Source organism: Tupaia chinensis, unplaced genomic scaffold (assembly GCF_000334495.1).
Source record: "Tupaia chinensis unplaced genomic scaffold, TupChi_1.0 Scaffold000165_2, whole genome shotgun sequence".
Lineage (NCBI taxonomy): Eukaryota > Metazoa > Chordata > Mammalia > Scandentia > Tupaiidae > Tupaia > Tupaia belangeri.
Window position 1 is genome coordinate 739,893 of NW_006159640.1, and position 21,446 is coordinate 761,338.

A 21,446-nucleotide genomic window follows, 5' to 3' on the forward strand; every position below is an offset into this window, starting at 1 on the left:
TGGGGATAATCTGAATGAATTTCTGTCCTCAAGAGTATCATTTCTTGGAATAAAATAGATTCTAAAGAGTCACAGGTTATAGGCGGCTGAAGATACATGCTATGACTTGAATGTTTGTGTCCCACCAAAATTTACATGTTGAAATCCTAACCACAAAGTGTTGGGTGGTGGGAACTTTGGGAAGATTAGGTCAAGAAGGTTAAACCCTCGTGAGTGGAATTAATGCCCTTATAAGGGAGACCTCAGAGACTCTATCACCCCTCCTATCAAGTGAGAACTTGGTAAATTAATCTATGTGTGAACCAAGAAGCTAGCCCTCATCAGACCTTGGGTCTACTGGCCCCTAGATCTGGGACTTCCCAGTCTCCAGAACTGTGAGAGATAAGTCTCTGTTACTTAAAAGCCACCCAGTTTATTATTATAGCAACCTTATAGGCTAAGAAAGAAAATTGATAACAAAAAGTGGGTTTGCTGCTGAAACAAATATCTAAAAGCAGTTTAGAACTGGGCAGAGACTGCAAGAGTTTTGAGGCTCAAGCTAGAAGAAACCTTACAGTGCTGTGAACAACAACAAAAAGCTGTAGATTTGCATGTTCTCTCAGCTGAAAGAAGTCTTCATCCAGTAGCAGTGCAGGTGGCAGCAGACTGCCTGACCTTGCCGGGTGCACTCAGCAAGCCTGGGTCTGCACACTCCGCCCTGGACATGAAGCCCCTCTATTCTGGGGTGCAGGGTTGTTGCACTCTCTCCTCCTTTGCTGAGTGCCTCCACTACATGCAGACCAGGAGCTCCAGCAGCTCCAATGACCATTCCCAACAGCTTTGGTTCCTGCAGAGAAAATTTCCCAGGGGAGGAGTTTAGCAAAGTGGAAGTTGTAGGAAGGTGAGAAGGGAGGGCCATCCCACTGCCCTTCAGTGGCCTGAAATCCCTCCTCAGGAAAATGCCTTGGGGCAGCCAACCACGACCTCTGTGCTTACTGCCTCATACTTAATTTGAAACTCTGGATAGAGTGAGAAGAGGCCGCTGGGAGCCTATCTCATGAAATTGGAATCTGCAGTTCCATGGAAGATGGATAGCAGAGGAATGCAGACCCGTGCTTCTCTGAAGAATGACACAGACACAGGAGGGTGTGAAGAGCAGGGAGCATGCCCAGCTGGAGATTTGGAGCAAAGAGTCAGTCACACATCTCTCTGAAGAGGAATGCTGGGTTTTTGTATGAAGATTTGCAAGTCAAACCCCTCAGAATCTGACAATGAAGCCATGGTGGATGACAGATGCTCGGTTCATTGCCTCAGAGCACAGCACTGACTATGGAAAGTCCCTGGAAATCCAGCTCATAGAATTTCCTAGCCTGGGGCTGCTGCTTCCTACTGGCTCTGTGCCTTTGGGCAAGCCCATTTCTTCCCAACCTGAGCTTTGACTCTCTTATATAAGGATGGACTAATAGTTTTTTTCCATCTTTTTTATCACAATTTTGTTATCCTAAATGAAATTTTACATGGGCCCCAGCATCTAAGTCAGATAAAAGGAGAGCTGTTCTATTTGAAGCTGGGGTGTCTATCAGGCTCTCCCTCCTCCCCTGTGGCAGCCCCTAAGACCCCAAGGCTCCTTAGATCACAGTATGAATATTATTGGATTAGATTATCTCCAAGTCCCTTCCAGCTCTGTAATTATACTCCCTGATGGGGTAGCCACAGCAGGGTCCTCTGTTCCTATTTCTCCCTTCTCTGTGGCTCAGTCCCCACAGGCAAAAGTTTGCCTGGAAAATTTCTGGACTCTGATGGGTCCCTGGCCTTAGATTTTCTGGCCAGCCCAATGTGTCAGGCTGGAAGTTCAGAATGGTAGCCCCAAGGTCCCCTGATATCTACACCCTCCTTGAAACAAGGTTAATGGAGCACTATGAGCTGCCTGAAACTGACTGAATATAAGGGGGACTGAATGCAGAAGAAATTGAGCTTTGAAAAATTGGTCCAGTCTTTTGTCCCCTACCCTCCTACCAGATCATTAGTATCATGTCCACCTTCTTCAATGTCCACTGTATGGACAACATGGCTATCCTTGGGCCTGACACTAGACCATTGAAGAACCCTGTCCAAGTAGCCTATATTCCCTCTTCTCTGTGTCTCTAGGTCGTGCACACAGAGATTCAAGAAAATCACTTGTTCTAAGGGTTCTTGGTGTGCTATAATAATAATTACCCAGGCAGGGTTCACATCCAGCCTTTTAAGCCAAGTCAAGCTGGTAATCATAAACTAGCACATACTCACTCTCCCCACTATTCAAAGATGATAGTCACCGAAATTGTCTCAAATCCGCTATACTTTTCAACATTTCCTGACTTTTGGAATAAGTTGAGTGTAATGGTGAAGAGCTTGGGTCATGCCATCAGACGGCCTGGGTCTAAAGGCTTCTTCCATTTCCCAGCAGTTATCAAACCTTCCTCCTGCCCCCTTTTTCTCACCTGTAAATTGGAGCTAATAATATCATTCATTTTGTAAGGTTCTTGAGGAAATAAATGTGTTCATATATGGTCCCTTTCAAAAAGCTGCCCAGCTGATGGGTCAGGGTTGGGGAGGGCAACCCAGTCCATGCTGTTCTTGGAAAGTTAGAAAAGGGGACCTGGAGCTGGGCTGTATCAGTGGGTGGTTTTCTTTTTCCCTTAAAATTCACCCACCTACCGAGCAGTGAATTTTTCCAATTCACACAAGAAAACTGTGTGCCAGGCTTGGCCCTGTAGATAGCCTCCATGGTTTTTATTCTCTGCACCTTCCTTCAGAAGGACTTTGGCTTTCATTCACCCTTTTGGCTTACTCCTCTCAGAATGTTTCCTATAGGTTACCAGGCAGCTCACTGAGACCCAAACTGTACTTCCTCTGCCAGCAAAGGAAGGATTTAGACAAGGACAGATTCTCTACCAAGTGGACCATCTTGCATGGAGATATCTCTTCCTCTTGCTTATTAGAGCCTGCCACATGAGTGACCTAATTTAATCTTCAGCACAACCTGTGAAGAAGGTACTGTTATATCTCATTTTATAGAGTATCCCAGAAGAAAACTGGCAGTGCTGATATTCAGAGGATGATTTGACATCAGAGCTATGCCATCTGGCCTCCATTTAGTCTCTCAGTGAAGAAATAATAACTCACCATGGCCTCAAAACCAGAGAGGAGATCTCTATTGACTTCTAAATAAATTGGTATGTATGGTTTCTCCCAAGCCAAGATGATTTTCAAGATTTTAAGTTTCAAACTGTTCATTATGTTGCCATCCTTTGTTTAGACTCAGAGATTCTGGGGATGAAAGAACTCTTGAGGACGTCTTGCCCAGCCATTCATTGGATGAATAAATCTCTCTACAATCTCCTGACAAGTGGTTATCCATCCATCTCCCTGGCTTTATGCATACCACAACATATGCAGAAGAAAGTCCTTCTTTGTTAAGGCAAATTCCTTTTGCTATAGCGTCTCTTCATTAGTCCTACAAATTAATCTAGGTGGTCAAGAAACAAGTCTCATCCCTTTTCACATGGTAGTTCATGTAGAATTTGTCCCTCTGAATCTTCTCTTCTCCATACCCCAAATTCCCAATCTTTCCATCTTTTCCTCTTAGAACACAGGGTTGAGTCTTCCAACTCCTTTTGGTCACTCACTTTGTTTTGCTAAGTGTGGCATCAAGGACAAAGCTCCTTGTGCATCAGAGAAGCATCTTGTTCTGGGCACTCTACTTCTGTGAAACTAGCCCTTCATTTTGGGGGTGTCTATATCATGCTGTTGACTCTCACTGATTGACCTGGATCTATATGCTTGGTCTACCTTTTCCACACAATTGTTGCACCACACGGTTCCCACTGCATCCATCCTGTGCTTCAATAGTTTCATGGTCCCTTACATTTAGCTATCCATACTTCTTTATTTTCCCTTCATATTTTTTCCATTGCAGTAGCCAGCTGAGATAGATTTATGCATTCATTTGGTAGCCCATGGGTTTTCCATCATTCCATCTACTATATAAGCAGTTTTACATGCCTGGAGAACTAGGCTTAGGGATTGGGACATGCGTATAGATGCTCTGAGCTCAAAGAAAATTTGGATGAGAAAGCTGAGTCTCAGAAAGAAGTGTCTAACTTGTGTCTCACAATGTGTTAATTAAATATCTGGGATTCTCATCCATATCCCTAGACTTCATCTTTAAAGGATGGATTTTGAATCCCTGATTGAAACCTTTCTACCCTGGTCTTTTCATACTACAGCTATATATATTTAAGCCTTATTTTACCCAATCATATTTTTAGTCATAAATCCTTACACCATAATGACAACTACTTATCCCTTATAGTTGATTGAATTGTGTTCTCCTAAGAGATATGCTGAAGTCTAAACCTTCATGACCTGCAAATGTGACTTTGTTTGAAAATAAGGCTTTGCAGATGAATCACATTACAATGAGGTCATCCTGGATTAGGGTGAGCCCTAATCCAATGAATTGTGTTCTTTAAAATGAGGAAACAGAGACATGGAAGGAAGGCCAGGTGAGGGTGGAGGCAGAGACTGGAGTGAAGCATCTGTAAGCCACTGGGTACGAAGGATTACCAGTAACCACTAGAAGCTAGGAGAGAGTCGGGACACATTCTGCCTGTCTCAGAAACAAAACAACCTGGCCACTAGGCCTGCAATTTAGGGTACTGAGCTTCCAGAAATATGAGACCATAGGTTTCTATTGTTTTAAGCTACTTGCTTTATGATCGTTTGTCATGGAAGCCTTAGGAAGCCTGCTTATCTCTCTAGAAGTGAATCCTAATGTCCTGTACCTCTTGGTAGGAGGCTGTTCTCTTTTGAAAAAGGGTCTTCATGGCAGGGAGAAAGCCAAAGAGCTGTTAAATGTGTTGGGGGAGGAGGCTCAGCCATAGAACTTGAGTGCAGATCCTAGGGTGGTGGATGAGAACATTCAGAAAGGAGGGGATGGGAACCCCAGGGTCCTTTCTGAACAGGCCACTAGGAGCTGGAAGTGAGTGGGGTTGTGTGGGCCTTACCCTCTGTCGCCACTCGCTCACAGGCCGAGCCTGAGCGACCCACGTGGCACTGACACCTGCAGCTGGTGCCTTCGAGGATGGGCTCCCCACTATGAAAGCAGGGACCACAGCGGCAGGCGTTGAATTCCATCAAGTACTCGTCCAAGGCTCGGCGCAGGTTTTGGCGTTTGGTCTCCAGAGGCCCCAGGTTTGTATGCCGCAGCAACTCATGAATGGGCTGCATCTGCAGGTACAAAAAGAACACAGGGCACCTCCCTGGGCTCTGTTCGCTCTCCTAGAGCCCAAGGACTGGCTGCCAAGCTTTTAGAAGGCCTGAACCATGCCAAACACAGAGGCAGACCCCCAACTTTATCCCACTATCTTGGGCCCTCTCAGCTACTCTGCAAAGTAAGTACTAAACTTCCCAGCTTATCGATGAGGAAAAGGAGGCTGAGTATCCAGATGACTGGCTTACAGTCATAAAAGTAAGTGCAAGAGCCACTCTGAACATGGACCTACTTACTGTGTGCTCTCCCAATTACAGAGTAAGAAGAGAGTTTACAGGTTATTGGCAACAATGCATTTGCCCCCTCCAATACTTTTAGAAAGCAAGATGAACATAGTGCATTTGTATTTATTTATTAGTTGTTGTTGCTGACCTTCAGTGCAGGAATTAATGAAGTTCTTGATAGGTAGTTCTGTTTGCTGAGAGAATCTCCTAATGGTGTGAGGATAGTGGTGGTCTGGGTGAGGAGTCATTTACATTAGAGGAACCTATTCCAGGTATGACCATAGGCCAGGGCTTCTCAACCCTGGCTCGATTGCATTTTCACAGGATAGTTCTTGGTTGGTGGTGGGGACAGCATCCCTGGCCTCTACCCCCTATATACCAGTAGGACCCTTCCGTTGTGAAAATTAAAACCATCTCCTGATATTAGCCAATGTCTTTTGGGCAGCAACACAGCCTCAGGCTGAGTATAGATACAGTAGAAAGAGATTTGAATCTAGAGCCAGAAAACTGGCTTTGAACTCTACCACTTCCAATTGTGTGAAGCTGGTGCCTTTCGCAGCTGTAAAGTGAGCGCAGTCATTGCACTCTCCAGGTTTATTGGAGCAATGGAGATGATAGATGAGAAAGGCCTGTTCTATAGTAAAAGCTAAATGAATGCTGCTTGCTTCCTGCTCTGTGGCCTAGGCTCTTAACTGCCCCTCTGTAAACCTGACGCTCATTATCTATAAAATGAAATAATACCCACTGCCTAGAATTCTTATGAGGATCTGAAGAAGTAATGAATGTGAGATACCACTGTAAAAGGGAAAAATGATATCCAATAAAGCACCATTTTTATTAGCTGTGTTGATAGTTTAAAAAAAGAAGCCTGTGTTTTTCAAATTGCCTGTATATATGGTTATCCTCAACATGCTTACAATGTTGTATATTTTAACACAATCATAAAATGCAAGCTCCTCTCCAGATCTCTCATCTCACAGGGGAGGAATCTGAGGCCCTGAGAGGGGATGTGCCTTGCTGAGGTCATGGAGCAAGTCAGTGATAGGACTGAGCCTCACTGGGACAGTCTTACCTCTCTGGAAGCAAAAGTCCACAGAAGGCTCTTGCAATACCCTTGACTGGGTTCCTGGAAATGTGTACTGAAAAACCTGTGGCAATCAGACCTTGGCCTGTGGTCAGGGGCTGCCCTTGAGGTCACCAGGTAGGTAATGCCAGGACCGGTCAGGCCCCCAGCCAAGGGGAGATCATTTACTGGAAGTCCAGTGACTGTGACCCCATTGTAAGGAAGTCATTGCAGAATGAGCTGCCCTGTGGCCCTGGTGAAGGATGACTCCCAGTTCCAGGGAAGTCCAGGACCTTTGGGCAACTTCCCTTTGACCTTCCAGCTCAGCACTCAGTCCCCCATCTCATACTTCTTCCCAGCACCCTCCAGAAGAACAGAAGAACAAAGGAAGTACTCCTTCCTGGAGGGCTGATGGGACTTCAGAGACGGGAGAGAAGGAGAAAAAGAATCTTAGAATGTTTGAGCTAGAAAAGATATTGGACATGATCTTGTCCCCGTTTTACAGATGTGAAAATAGAGGCAGAAAAGACAAGTGATAAAGCAACACAAGATGACACACAACACATACTACATCCACACACAAGATATACCCACATAACGTGTAACATAAAGCAACATGGTGTGGCTTCTACATTCACTCAATCTGAGTACCTGCTATAAATAGTATTTTTGAGCTCATGGGTATACAAGTGAAGAAAACACTGCTTCCTCCCTGAACATGAGGATCCAAAGAACCCCTAAGTGGTCAGTCCTTATCTGTAGTCCCTCCCCCTCTTTCTCTCTCTTTCGATTAATCCTCAATCTCCCTGGGAACATTCTGTGTGTAAAGCACAGTGCTAGCTATTTCACTTCCTTACTCTAAAACTTGCCAGTGGCTTAATGCGTTAAGTCCAGACTTCTCAGGGGTGGTGACAGATTGTGAATGTTAGAGTCAGACATGGCTCATGCTGGGCTCTGTCATTGGTTGGCTATGAGGTTTTTGCTGGTTACTTAACCCCATGTTACAGAACAGGATACCAGAGCTCAGGATACCAGAGAGTGACATAACTTCTGCACGATCACATGTCAAAAATGTGGCTGAGCCATGACCTCAGCTATGTCTGTCTCCTCCTTCTTTCCCACAAAAGCCCAGGCTCTTTTTACCAGAAGATAGTATTTGGTCTTCTCCAAATCATGCACCTGTCTTGGAAGTTTGCTCAAGGCAAACGCAAAGTTTATCTCTTGCCCATGAAACTTTATATATTACTCCTGATATCAATTTTATAGTTTTCGTCCAAATCACTAATAGGATGGTGCTAGCAATTTTCAGACCTTATGTGAATTACAGGTGCGTGAAAATGGTCTCTTACTTATTGGAGAAGAAATAAAATCAAGGTTAATCCATCTGCCTTCTTTCTTCATAGAAAGCAAGGAGTTGTAATAGACTGGGTTTAACTGTTGGTTTTCAAGAGGAAGAATATACTCACACCTTAGACTTTAAATATATGTGGGAAAATGGGCAAAGGTAGGGAAATGGGTGAGAAAACAATGATGTTTTGTTTAGAAGTTTGAAATAAAATCTTTCATTTTGCTTGATGGACTGCTCCATGTATTGACAGAAGTAGTTTGACAAAGGCTAAGGTGAAACTCTTCCTTTGCAGTTTGAATCGTTGTATTCCCTTTGTGAAGTTAGAGATCTAAGGCGTGGCTTCCCTCCATCGCCATGATTGACATTTGGGGCCAGATAGTTCCTTGTCGCAGGGGCTATTCTGTGCATTACAGGATGTTCAGCAGCATACCTGGCTTCTACCTTATAGAGGTAGTAGCACCACCTTCTCCCCCTATGAGTTGCGACAATCACAAATGTTACCAGATTTTCCCTGGTGAGCAAAATCACCTGGAAAGGTTGAAAGCCTCTGCTTTAAGAAAGGAGCTAGCATACAGGAAAATAGGAACTGGATACAAAGTCCAACGGTCTAAAATCCAGGCACTACACACATGAGCTCTGTGACCCTAAGCAATTCACCTGCTTTCTCAGAGCCTCACTTTCCTTATATTTTCAATGGAGGGAATCATATCATATCAAAGCCAGAGGTTTAATGTGATGAAGAGATGAGATCATTTAGGGCAGAGGCAACAAATTACAGCCTGGGTCTAGTCTTCAGCCCACAGCTTGTTTTCATATGGCCTTTGTTATAAGAATACTTTTTACATTTCTCGAGAGTGTGAAGAAGAGAAAAAAAGAACAAGTTACTCTTACTGCTGCTGCTACCGTGTGTCAGATTATATTTGGCCCACAAAGCCTAAAATGTGTACTCCCTGATCCTTTACAGAAAAAAGTTGCCAACTCCTAATTTAGCAGATGTGATTTTTAAAGTCTCTTTTGTACAAATGCAAATTATTATTTGCTTAATGTGGTCTGACCCTGAAGAACTCCTGGGACTGCTTGAGTAAAACTAGACGCTGACCACATGTTCAGGTTCTGATCTCAGCTCTCCAGCGGCCCAGGTCTGAAGTCATGCACTGCCTGTAGTCGAGCTTGGGCAAGGCCACCAGTTCAGCGTGCCGTTACATTTAATCTTGTTCTTTGATGGGCTCATAATAAGAAATATGAAATGATCTGGTCTGCTTCACTTTCATTCCTCATGGACGTAGAGTTTCTTCAACTGCGAAAAGACTTACCTCAAAATCGATAACAACAGGATTATACTTTAATGACCTCCCCCAGAAACGGTATGTGATGATGCTCCCGTTTTGTGTCAAGCCACCGCCCCAGCCAGAGCTGCCACCTCGCACCCGAGAAATGATGTCTTCCACAATCGTGTCCTCCTTGTTTCTTTCTGCCATCAAGAGGATAACCACATTAGTTCATTTCCCAAAAAGTCAAAGGAGTGGTTGGCAAGCTCCACTTAGGAAATTTGGCAAGTATGTGCTCTCACCCTAGCGCTGTTTTCTATTCTACCCTGCTTGGTTAATTAGCAGTACAAGGCAGAAGGGAAGGGCCAAGCCATAGAAATAGACCCATCCTCTGGAGAAGAGCAGACATGGCCGAAAAAAAGAGGATGGTAAAATGGATGGTCATTCATTCATTCATTCACTCATTAAATGTCTACTCAGTGCTGTTACATGCCAAATATGTTCAGTAGAATATTATAGGTGCTGTAGTTGTTACTATAGGGACTCAATAGGGGTGTAGAGAAAGAAGTGGCCAGACATGCAGTAGCAGGGAGAGGGGATCAGGAAGAAACGTGAGTTGTCTTAAAAAGTGAGTGTTTTCCAGGTAAATGGAGAAAGGAGGCCAGGACATCAGAGAAGGGGAGCAATTTAGTAATGCTCTCTGAGACATGAGCAATCTAATGCAATTAGAGTAACTTGAGTGTGTGTGTGTGTGTGTGTGTGTGTGTGTGTGTGTGTGTGATTTTAAGAATTATTTTATTTAACTTTATTTATTTATTTTAATTTGACCAGAGAGGGACAGACTGAGAGAGGGAGAGGGAAAGTGAGAAAGCAAGCCACCAGGTCCGGGACTCAAACTACGGTCAGCCATGTGGGAGTCCAGCAGCCTTAACCATCACGTCACCTGCCAGCCCCTAACTTGAAACTGTTTAGTATCTGTTGCACTCACTATACCATAAACCGTTTCATAATCCCTTTCTCTTCTGTGTCTCCTACCTCCCACAAAATAGTATATGTATGATGACTGAATCAGTACGTGAATACATGAGCACTCACATTGACTTGTTCAAGAAATATTACTAAGATCCATGGACAGACAGCCCTTCTCTAATAATTATTCTTTGAGCTTGGACTTGGTAATTGTGTTCTCATCTTCCGACAGACTTGTTTCCTGGGTCTGAACTGTAACCTGATGAGCATTCATTCTAATACCCCACTCTCTAAATTCTGTCTACATATCCCTTTTTGTTACAGTTCTTACCTGTGTCTTTGGCTAGTATTTGAAATTTTGAAGGGTGTGCCACACAAAGCCAAGTATTCTAAAGTGATTTCAGTGCATACATACATATAAACATGCATGTATATACAATGACTACATACAGATCCTTAGTTTGGGGTATTTAATATCCATGCAGTGTAATGAGGGACTGAAATGGAATCAGTCAGGGGAAAAAAAAAATAGCTCCCATGTCCTGATTATGTGTCTAAAGGAAAGTCTGGTTTCTTTTTTGGGGAGACCCATTGCTAAATACTTGCCAGTATTGCCAGATCCAGGTCTTTCACAGTGTTTTCCTGATAAGCTTCCTTCAACTGATAGGCCATCCTTAATTGCATATTCAATGCCCAAAGAGGCACCAAAGCAAGACTGGATATCGTTGCTGGTAACACCTATAGCAGGGAGACAAAGAAACAAAAATGCTTTGACACTAAAGGCAGTTGAGAAGGTACAACCTGCTCACAGTAGTAAAAACTAGCTTCAATTTTGGAGTCTAAGAGATCTGGGTTAAAATCCCAGTTCTTGAACAGTTTCAGTTTTCTCTTATATGATCCAATTCAAGTACTCCTTGAAATGTAAAAGAATATGGATTACACTACTAGTTGCAAAAGAATATGGCCTGCACATGCACTCCAAACTGCCAGCTTCTTTTCCTTTGCCCATTCTCTACTGAGCCCCCTTGAGGCAATAATTCTGTCTCATCCAACTCCACATGCCCCGTCCCCTAACACAGTGCCTGGCCCGTGATGGACACCATTGTCACTTGGCAATGTTGCACCAGCTGCCTCTGAATATAAAGGGCTTTCTCCTCTCCCTCTTAAGCACAGATCCAATGTCTACTCAAGCTTCTACTCAAACATCATTTAATCCGTGCAGCATTTTTGGATCAGATGGTCTTCAGAGCTACCAATGTCCTTTGTGCCTGATTATGTTGGTCACAGTTCTTTTTGCCCAGGTTTACTTTGCATCCCAAAGAGAATAGATTCCTGCTAGAAGATGGATAAATTACTGTGGGAAGTCTGCCTGCCCTTCAGACCTTACAAAGACTGTCAGTCTCATATGAACTATCTTTGCTTTGTCTCCATTTGAGGACTCACTGAAAAACCTGTATTTTGCAGATCAGAAACAAAACAAAAACAATTGTGAAAGCAGTTAAGCCCCTGTGCTCGGATCATACAGCCTATAAATGAACAGAACTGGATTTCCAACCATAGGCCTGCCTGGGGAGATAAGGCTAGGTCAGTAGACTGGAGCAAGATACTGACAATGCTACAGAATTCAACTGCATCTACCTGAAAGCGTCTTCTGAAAGTTGCATACTGGAGTTTGTATTTTGAAATCATTCCTTTTAACTACAACTATTAAATAGTTATTACTAGACATGGTGCTATTCTGACAACCACAAGGCAAAAACAGTTTAGGCCTGTCATTCAACTGTGTTAAGGATTAGCTATAATATTTTCAAGGGAGAATTGAACATTCAAGTTTACTTGCCTATATTCCTCCATTAAACTGCAAACTATAAGGTTAAAAATTGTATTTTCATCATTGTTTCATCAGTACAGCAGCATACCATCTTCTAGCACAGCATTTTCAGAATAAACGATTGACAAATGAAAGAGAAAAAAGAATAGTAAATGAGTACCAAGAGTCCTTTGATACGGGCCTCTGATCAAACAAAGCTTAGGGAGCCAGCAGATGGCACAGTGGTTAAAGCACTGACCTCCCACTTGATTGACTGCAGTTTGAAACCCAGACCTGGGTATGAAAACCATGCCTGGTGTGTGTGCATGCATGCATGCTCAAAATCCCAGGCGGAGAATGGAAGAGAAGGAGTTGTGGTATGGTCATCACCCTCTGGGGATGATGTCTCACTTTCACTCTGTCTCTCTCTGTTGAAAGCATGCACCTTATGGCAAAAACAAATAAACTAAAAACCATTTCAAAATCAGGAGTCTGAGTTTGGAAAAAGCCCATGGGTAGGCCTCAGCTTTCTATTTATGGTAAGAAGGGGTTATCTGGGACCAGCAGGTGGTCTGATGGTTAAGGCACAGGGCCTCTACATAGCCAATCGCAGTTTGAGTTCAGACTTGGTGGCTTGCTTTCTCACTTTATCTCCCTCTCTCTCTGATTAACACACATGCCCCCTATAACAACTTAATAATAAGTAAAATAAATAGTTCTCTTTTGAAGAAAAAGGAAGGGATTTTTATCAGAAAAGCCCCTTTAGCCACAGTCCTCCTTGACCCCACAGCTATCGGTTTCTGAGGAGCTCCCCAGCCAAAAGTGCCTGGAGGAAATGAGGCTCTTAGCACCAGCCCCTGCACCAGATGAAGGGCTGCTTCTGCCATTTCCTCTCAAGCACTTTTAATTTTTAATGCCCAACTAATTGAGGAAAACTTAGCATATTTAATTGTTTTGATTAAAAAAAACACTTCGACAGAGATAAACAAAAGTGGATGAAAAGAATTCGCAGACAGAAGCCACAGCGATTACTTAGGTGAGCGGAGAGCAGCCGAATGAAAGTGACAGGACCGGCTGATTAATGGAGGCTGGAGGATGCCTGTGGAGTGATTATGCTAGTGGCAGATCTGCCGGCAGCACGCCATGTGCTGCTGGGAGGAGAGCGTTCCAGCTTGATTTGAGCAACATGATTGTCTACAAAGAATCGCCTTCTGAGGACCCCAAAGTAGGGTACCAGCCAGCAAGGGGAGTCTGTGACTTACAAAAATGATAGAACCTGAGAGCGAGAGTGCCCTTAGACACCTAGCCCACACTTCTCATTTATAGTTGAGATACCCATGGTTCATAAAGGTTAATTATCTTGCCTAAGGCCAGACACAGCTAAAAAAGGGTGATGCCGAGATTCACACTCAATTCTGTCCTGCTCAGGAGCTGGTGGTATTTTCACTAATCCCAGTTATAGCATCAGACTAAAGAATTCTGCAGAGAGAACAATTTAGTAGGCATCTACTGGGTACCATCTCCAGCACATTGTGTATTAGGCCATGTAGCTATCTTGAGAATAAAACTAATATGAATAAGATGAGAAACAGAATAAGTAAGGTCCTGCCCTTCAGAAACTAGCAGGTTCAGGGCAATGTATTAAATGAAGGTTAATTTGTATCCTGAGAGTTGCTTATTTCAATATACTAGGACTTCTCATCAGAAGCTGTGGGAAATGCCAAAAATCAGAGCTGTCTACAGAGACCTCTGGGAAACCAAGATCAGGAAGCTAGGGTGAGGGCAGAAGAGGTCAAACCTGGTACCAAAGTCAGGAATTGAAAATAACTTTGTTTCAATGCAGGACACAGAACCAGAAGATGAAAGAAGAGTAGGGGGAGATGAGGTGGAAGGAGCAAAGTGTGGAGCACAGAGCAGGACTTGCTCAGGTGGGTAGGCGGTATGGATGGACTAAAGAACCAGGTGGTACCTTGCCATGGTCCACCTCTATCCTACCAGCCTGGGTTCCTCAGTTGGTAGGTAACTTTGCACCAGATCAAACTGGAATTTGTTTTGGAGTTTTCTGTTTTGCTTTTTCTTAGTTTATTATTATAGGGCACGTGTGCTCTTCAGAGAGAGAGAGAGAGGGAAAGTGAGAGAGAAAGTGAGAAATCACCCCCAGCAGAGATGGCTATGCTAGCATCCCTTCTCTTCCATTCTCCTCTTGGGAATTTGGACATGCATGCACATGTCTGGCATGATTTTCAAGTGGCTAGGTCTGGGACTTGAACTATGGTCAGCCAAATGGGAATCCAGTACTTTAACTACCATGACATCTGCTGATCCCTGTTTTGGGCTTTTGGTCTTTCTCTGTCAACTCTGGAGTTGATCATGCCCAAACCTGGCTATACATTGAGATCATCTGGAGTTCTTATTAAAACCAGAAGTTCTGGAACTAGCAGGTGGTATAGTGGTTAAGGCCTAGATTTCCACATGGTTGACCACAGTTTAAGTCTGGGATCCAGTGGCTTGAAAATCATGCTGAGTGCATTTGCATGCATGCCCAAAATCCCAAGAACACAATGGAGGAAAAGGGATTATGGCATGGCCCTTCCCCCTGGGGGATGATTTCTTACTTTTCCTCTTTCTGTTTCTAGTCTCCAGTGAGTGCATGTGCCCTAAACAAAACAAAACGAAACAAAACAAAAACCACCACCAACAAAAAACAGATTTCTGTGCCCCACTTCTATCAATTCAGATTTTATAGTTCTGAAAAAATCAGAATCCTTATTATAAGCCAGGATCCACCCTGACTCTACACAGTGGGTCTGGAACCAGATGTTGAATGTCAGAGTACTACAGAAACCTCTGCTGGCTGGCCACAGGGCAATAGCCTCTTCCTCATATCCGTCAAAACTTTTGTCCGTGCTTCGGATATATGGACTCAGCAGCCAGGTTCTCTGTATTTACCCACGATGAGATCTAGAAAAAGCCATAGATAATTCAGGTAAGGAATTAGGGTCCCCAAAGCACTTAGATGAAGCAGAGCAAAGTGAGACTTGGTTGGGAAAGCTTTAATATCCCATCTTGGGGGCAAAATATCAAATGCACAAGTGTGGTGAGGAATAGGCACAGCTCAGAAGATAAACGAAAGAAAAGGCCTTGGAGTTTTAGATTACTCCTGGCTCAGGACGGCAGTGAAGCCTGATGAAAATGATACTTAGTGAAAAATTATAATGAGTGAAACAAAGGTAGGGATAATCTCACTCTCCTCCCCATAGGTTAGAGAAATCCAGAGGAGGCATAAAGTTCTGGGAGCCACATTTTTAAAAGGAAATAAAAGAGTTTCCCTCAATGAACACTATTCAGCCTTTAAAAAGAAGGAACTCACCATATATGACAACATGGATGAAGCTTGAGGACATCGTGCTAACTGAAATAAGCCAGTCACAGAAGGAGAAAGACTGCATGAACCTAACTACATGAAGTCTCTAAATTAGTCAAATTCATAGAATCAAAAAGTAGCCTAGTGCTTGCCAGGGGACAGGAAGAGGGAGAGATGCCAACCCATGGGTATAAAGTCTCAGATATGCATGGTGAGTAAGTTCTAAAGATCTGCTGACAAAATTGTCCCCATAGTTAACAAGACTGTATTAGATGCTTAAAAATGTTGTCAGGAGGGTAGATCCATGTTATATGTTCTAACTACAGTGAAATAACTTTTAAAGAAATAGGGACTAATTGGCCAAGAATAAGCTTGCAGGTAAAGAACTTCAAAGCTCTATCTTGGGGAATGTTTAGGGAAACTAGGGATAGTTACCTGAAGAAAGATCCCCCTTTAAGAGAGACTAATAGAGCTGATTAAATTCTTCTGACTGTAGCTCTGAGGAAGAGGAATTAGGGTTATTGTGTGGTTACAAAGACAAGAACTAGGACCCAAATGACAAAAGCTATGGAAGGCAAGTTTAGAATCAACATAAATCATGGCAAGGTCCGGGACTCAAACCCCAAAACTGGCCATGTGAGATCGATCTAGCTGCCTTAACCTCCACACCATCTGCTGACACCGCCCCCCCCAAAAAAAACAAACAGTAGTCTTTTAAAATCTCATTTAATGCTGAGATTCTAAAACTTTAAGAACACACTAGAACACTAAAGGAAATTTTGAGACACCTTCGATAAGTACCTAATAATTTTTTACTATGTGCCAGGCATCTGGAAAATAAGGAATACTAAAAAGAGTACTTGATCTCAGTGAGCTTAGAATCAATCAAGTGTGGATAAATGAACAGACCATTGTATTTTGTGAGGAGGTCTCTGATAGATGGCAGCGGGGTCAGGAAAGACTTCTTCAGAGGTCAGAGGAAGGATGTCAGACAGGCAGGACAAAATAGGAGGCTATAGAGAGCAGAGGAAGACCATGTGGAGGACTGTTCTTGGCAGCAAGACTCTGCTCAGAAAGGCCAGCATGACCTAAACTCCACAGTAGAAAAGAGGGAGACACAAGGCAGTCAGGATCCCCAAGAACCTATGGTGGAGAGTGGGTATGAGAGGTAGGATCTGCCCATTTCAACCTGGTCCCAAGAAGAGCTGCTTTTCCTTCTTGGCAGGACATGTCTGTGGCCATAATCTACAGCTTGTTTCCCACTTAGTCTTGGCCAGGGCGCAAATATGAGAACTGTCCTCCTGCCTTTGTAGAGCTCCTACATTGATGTGGCTCTGCGGCGGAACCAGCAGCTTGACTTCTGAGGTTCCAGAACACTGCAAGTCTCTGTCATCCCTCAGATTAAAAGCATCAGGTGGAAAACAGCAGGTGTAATGCATTATTTATCTCTTTGCAACAAGCAAATACCGTTTAGTGTGCTATGAGCTATCTGCAGTCTTGCTTTGCTACATTGGTTGCCCCCAAAGGCAGCCTCAGAAAGGAAAAGAGAATCATACAGTCTATCTCTAGACACCACTTTGCAAAGATGATTGGTCAGTCTGTGGCCAGGTTAGCTGGGAGGTGTTGGTTAATTCACCTGCCGCCTTGTGCTTCTGTTTATTCATTAAAACTTAGGCTTCTTCCCAACCACCTGGGAATAGTCTGAGTACCTCTGTGCCTTTGCATGTGCTGTTCCCTTAGACTGGAAAGTCTCATTTTTTTTTTTTGAGAGATTTTCACTGTAGGGCGGTGCACTCGCTAGACAGACAGAGAGAGACATAGAGACAGAAAGCGAGAAATCACCCCCCAGGGGGGATGGTCACGCCGCAATCCCTTCTCCTCCATTCTCCTCTCAGAATCTTGGGCACGCACGCACACGTGCCCAGCGTGAGTTTTAAGCCACCGGGTCCGGGACACGAACCGCGGTCGACTACGTGGGAGTCCAGCGACATAGCCATTATGCCAACTGCTGGTTCCCTCATTATTTTTTTCATTGAGTTTCTTCCACTCAGCTTCAGACAGCCTTTCCTTACTCCACAAGGGTCCTATGTCTCTGTCTCCCCATACCTCATGTTTCCCTCCAGTATAGTATTTAGCATACCCTAGTAGCTGTCAATTTTTTGGTCTGTTCTTCCTGTAAGACTGTAAGTGTCTAAGTCATCTCCTGGATTTACAAAGCTCAGCACAGAGCCTGCTGTGTACCAAGCCTCCCAGGAATGCTTAGGGATTGACTGATCCCAAATTGTCTAAACAATACCTTTAAAATGCTTGGCAATCATGGGTCTTCCTTTACTTGAAAATACAAATCACAGCTTTGTAATATCTCATGAGTAATGAAAAGCTGACATTTTATAAAATAATTTCATTGGAATTATCTCAGGGTTCCAACAATCTTCTGGGGCAAAGAGGATCTACCCTTATTACAAGCTGATGGGGTCGGAAAACGTAGTAACTATGGCGAAGAGTGTGACCTCTGAGGACAGAGTTCCATTGTTCATCAACAGTGTGAGTCTGAGTAAGTTAGTTAACTTTGTGCTTTATTTTCCCTATCTTTAAAATGGGAATAATAATAGTTTACCCAAGTGAATCCCTAAAAACAATGTCTGGCACAATTGAGCGTTCTTCAAATCTTAGCCATAATTATCAGGTAACTTGTTCAAAGTCATATGACTTATAAGCCTAAGAATCAAGTTTTCTTTTTTTTTTTTTGGAAGAGGTTTTTGCTATAGGGCATGTACGCTCACCAGAGAGAGACAGAAAGCAAGAAATCCCCCCCCAGGGGGATGGCCATGCCACAATCCCTTCTCCATTCTCCTCTCGGGATCTCGGGCATGCACGCACACGCGCCCGGTGTGAGTTTAAGCCACCGGGTCCAGGAGGCAAACTGCGGGCGACCACGTGGGAGTCCAGCGACATAGCCATTACACTAACTGCTGGTCCCAGAATCGAGTTTTGAAGCAAAACATGCTCTACCACAATTCGGTGAGTGTTCCATTTCACCACACTGGTATGACTGCAAAGAAACTCCCATCACATGCCATGTGTCCACGAAAGGAAGCTTACAAAGCCCTCCCTTCCCACCTCATTCTATAAGAAGTCCCTGAGCAAGGAAGCTATCTCCTTACCGGTGATGCTGAGACTGAAGCCTCATGTCCTCCTCTACCTGATAAAGGTTTATCTTCAGAGGCTCTGGCCTTTCCAAGTGATTTTGGCCATGACAAGAGGCAGCAGGGGCAGAAGAACATTCTCTGAAGTGGGGACTGCCTGGGCTGGAATTCTGCCCTCACACAATTACTATGTGGGCAAACTGTTTAACCCTTCTGTGCCTGTTTCTCCATCTGTAAGGTGGGAATTTTAAGAGTATCTACCTCATAGGGCTGTTGAGAGGGTTAAGTGAGTTCATCTATGCCATGTAAAGTGCTTATGGCAATGCCTGGCTCAGAACGAGCAATAACGGTCATGTGTTACTATTACTGCTGTTGGCAGCACTGTTGCAGGCTACATTCAGGCTTTTGGCTCCTGAGTCTGAATCTGGAAAATTAGAGAATGAGGAGGCTGAAGAGTTTGGGAGAACACGTTTTCTTCATCAGCATTTCTACAGTATAAACTGTTAGACCACCACTGAAGAGGAACGAGGGAGCCTCAGTTAATAACTGGGTGGAGGTTCCATGTATTAGCTCTCTGGAGATTCACACATCACTCCATAATCCATATAGTGATTCTTATATTGAAGAGAACAATTATTATAATTTAAACTTAACTGAGATAGTTAAGCCACTTGCCAAAGTTATACAGTATGTAAATAACAAAGCTAAGATTGAGCAGGGTCTGTGTCCGAAGCCCCATATTCTCTATGCCACATTATACTACCTATGGGACAGAGAGACAGGGAGGCTCTGGGAAGAGGTTTGACACCGTCTCAGCTTTTCTCCTTTAAATTTGAATCTTTTCTCCTTTAAATTTGAATCTTTTCAAATGCTATTAAAAGTGGACATTCAAAATCAGGACAAAATCAGGATGGTACTGAGAATCTCTCCATTCTATGTGTATGCAAATGACTTGAGGAGAGTGGGGACAGAGCCAAGACACCAGAGTCTGTCAGTCAATCAATACCATCCATCACCGTGAAGCCTGGTTGTCATGGTAACAGGGGATAAAGCCTGGAGCTTGTTAGAATCCAGTGACTGTCTGGGTAACTGGTTGGTGAGTGGGCACAGCAAAAGACCCGCTGGGCCATCCCAGGCTACTTAGCCGTGAATATAGGACCTTTCATAATCCAGCCTGCCCACCTCACCTTCTTTATTGTCCAATTTGGCTCAGACCCTTTAGGATACTACCCTGACTTTAAAGAATATAAGGAGATCTCCAGAGAATACCTTGGATTCTGAGCTGCTTCACCTGGAAAGACATAGTGTCTGCTGTGGGGCAGCCTGAGCCTGTGGGCAAGACTCTAGGAATACACCATTAACAAGATGCATGCTGCGAACAGGCAGTTGTGATATTGTGATACGTAGAACTAAGTCCCAAGGGCACTTAGATGGGTTCCCAATCCAGAGTGGGGAGACAAAAAGTCTCCCTGAAAGAGCTCTGTGTAAGCTAAGCAGAGACCTAAGATGAATAAGTATTAACCAGGTGAAGAGGGAGGGGTGAGGAGAAATGGTAAATCTCAAGGTAGAAGGAACAGCACATGCAAATTCCCAAGAAGAAAGTGAGTGTGGCAAGTCCAGGGACTTGCACAGAGTTCAGTACAGCACAGCCCAATGGTGAGCAATGGGGCCGAAGGTCTGAGCAGAGCCAGACATGTTCACCTGAATGCCGACCATCTTACCTAGTGGCAGCAGTGATCCTCCTGTTTTCAGTGTTCATCCTTACCTGGTTCCTGCAGCTTGCCATCTTCTCTGTAGCTTCTGAGAGGCTTCAGGGACAAACTCTCCACAAAAGAGTCCAGCTGGTGGATGACCCTGAATACTCATTTCCTATTCCTCAACCTAATCTACTTGCTGGTCCAGCCACCCCCGTGTGACTCCCTATTTAGAAAGCCCCAGTACCATTTTCAACCTTGCAAGCTCCTAGTCCTAATATCCTGGAAACTCAGGTTGGAACGTCTTTGGAGTCTAGAAAATGAAAGGGGCAGAAAAAGCAGGTGCTCCCTCCTTTGTACGTCTACTGCATTTGTTTCTATTCAATCATTTTTCACACCATGCCTATAATTCTTAACTCCTAGCTGAATGCACATTTCCCAGGACAGGGTCTGTGTGTTTCATCCTGTGCTCTTAGAAATCATGGGTGCTCAATGAGTATTTACTGGATGAATGGATAGATGGATGGACACTAGATTATGAGTTGGGTTTTCTTCTGGAATTGAGTGTTTCCTACCTCCTACTTTATGCAAGAGAGAAATGCTCTGCCAGGAGCCTTTTTGAACAACAATATATAAATGTGATGGGAAGTATGAGAAAGTTGAGACACTTTGCTTATATGTCCATCCCAGCCCAATTTCTCTCCACACATGGCTTAATCTTCTGTGTCTCCTTTGTCTCATTCCAGTGAAGGAATAGTAAATACACAGCCCATGAGTCCTCATTCTCCCAATCTCCTGCCTCTAATAAACATCACTAATTGATCATAGCACTTTCCAGCTAAGCATATACCTGGGGTCACAATCCTCAACTCAGCAGTCCAGGTAGCATTTGCTATTAAAACCACTTGCCATCCTGACTTAAATACTTTTTCTGACCTGCAAGTGTCGAAGGCTCACCTGTCTGAGCATCCTTGGCCAGCACCCCATGGTTATTCTTTGCTTTCTGTGCCTCAGCTTCAGCACAATCACAAGCTAAGCAATTTCACAATTCTCCCAGTTAGAACTCCCAATCACTGGGTCAAACAGACCCAGGATTGGGTTTAGGAGAGAATATAGAAAGAAGTCCTTTCCTAAATTATTTTTAAAACTTAATCTAACCACACAAAGGATACCAGTCAATCCACTGGGAAAAGGAAAACCTTTTAGCAAGTGGTGCTGGAAAAACTGGTATCCACTTGCAGAAGGATGAAACTGAATCCCCATCTTT

General features: G+C 43.8%; 1 protein-coding gene across 1 annotated transcript in view; it reads right to left on the bottom strand.

Annotated features, from left to right (window-relative positions):
* Window positions 1-388: 388 nt before the first annotated feature.
* Window positions 389-21,446, bottom strand: part of C8A (complement C8 alpha chain) — a 62,761-nt gene continuing 41,703 nt past the window's right edge. Inside the window, exons 8-11 of the mRNA XM_006146099.2 lie at window positions 10,772-10,903; window positions 9,242-9,399; window positions 5,028-5,250; window positions 389-826 (exon numbers count right to left, since the gene is read on the bottom strand). Of these exons, the coding sequence (XP_006146161.1) occupies window positions 669-826; window positions 5,028-5,250; window positions 9,242-9,399; window positions 10,772-10,903 (671 nt within the window). The 3' untranslated portion in view covers window positions 389-668. The remainder of the gene's footprint in view (window positions 827-5,027; window positions 5,251-9,241; window positions 9,400-10,771; window positions 10,904-21,446) is intronic.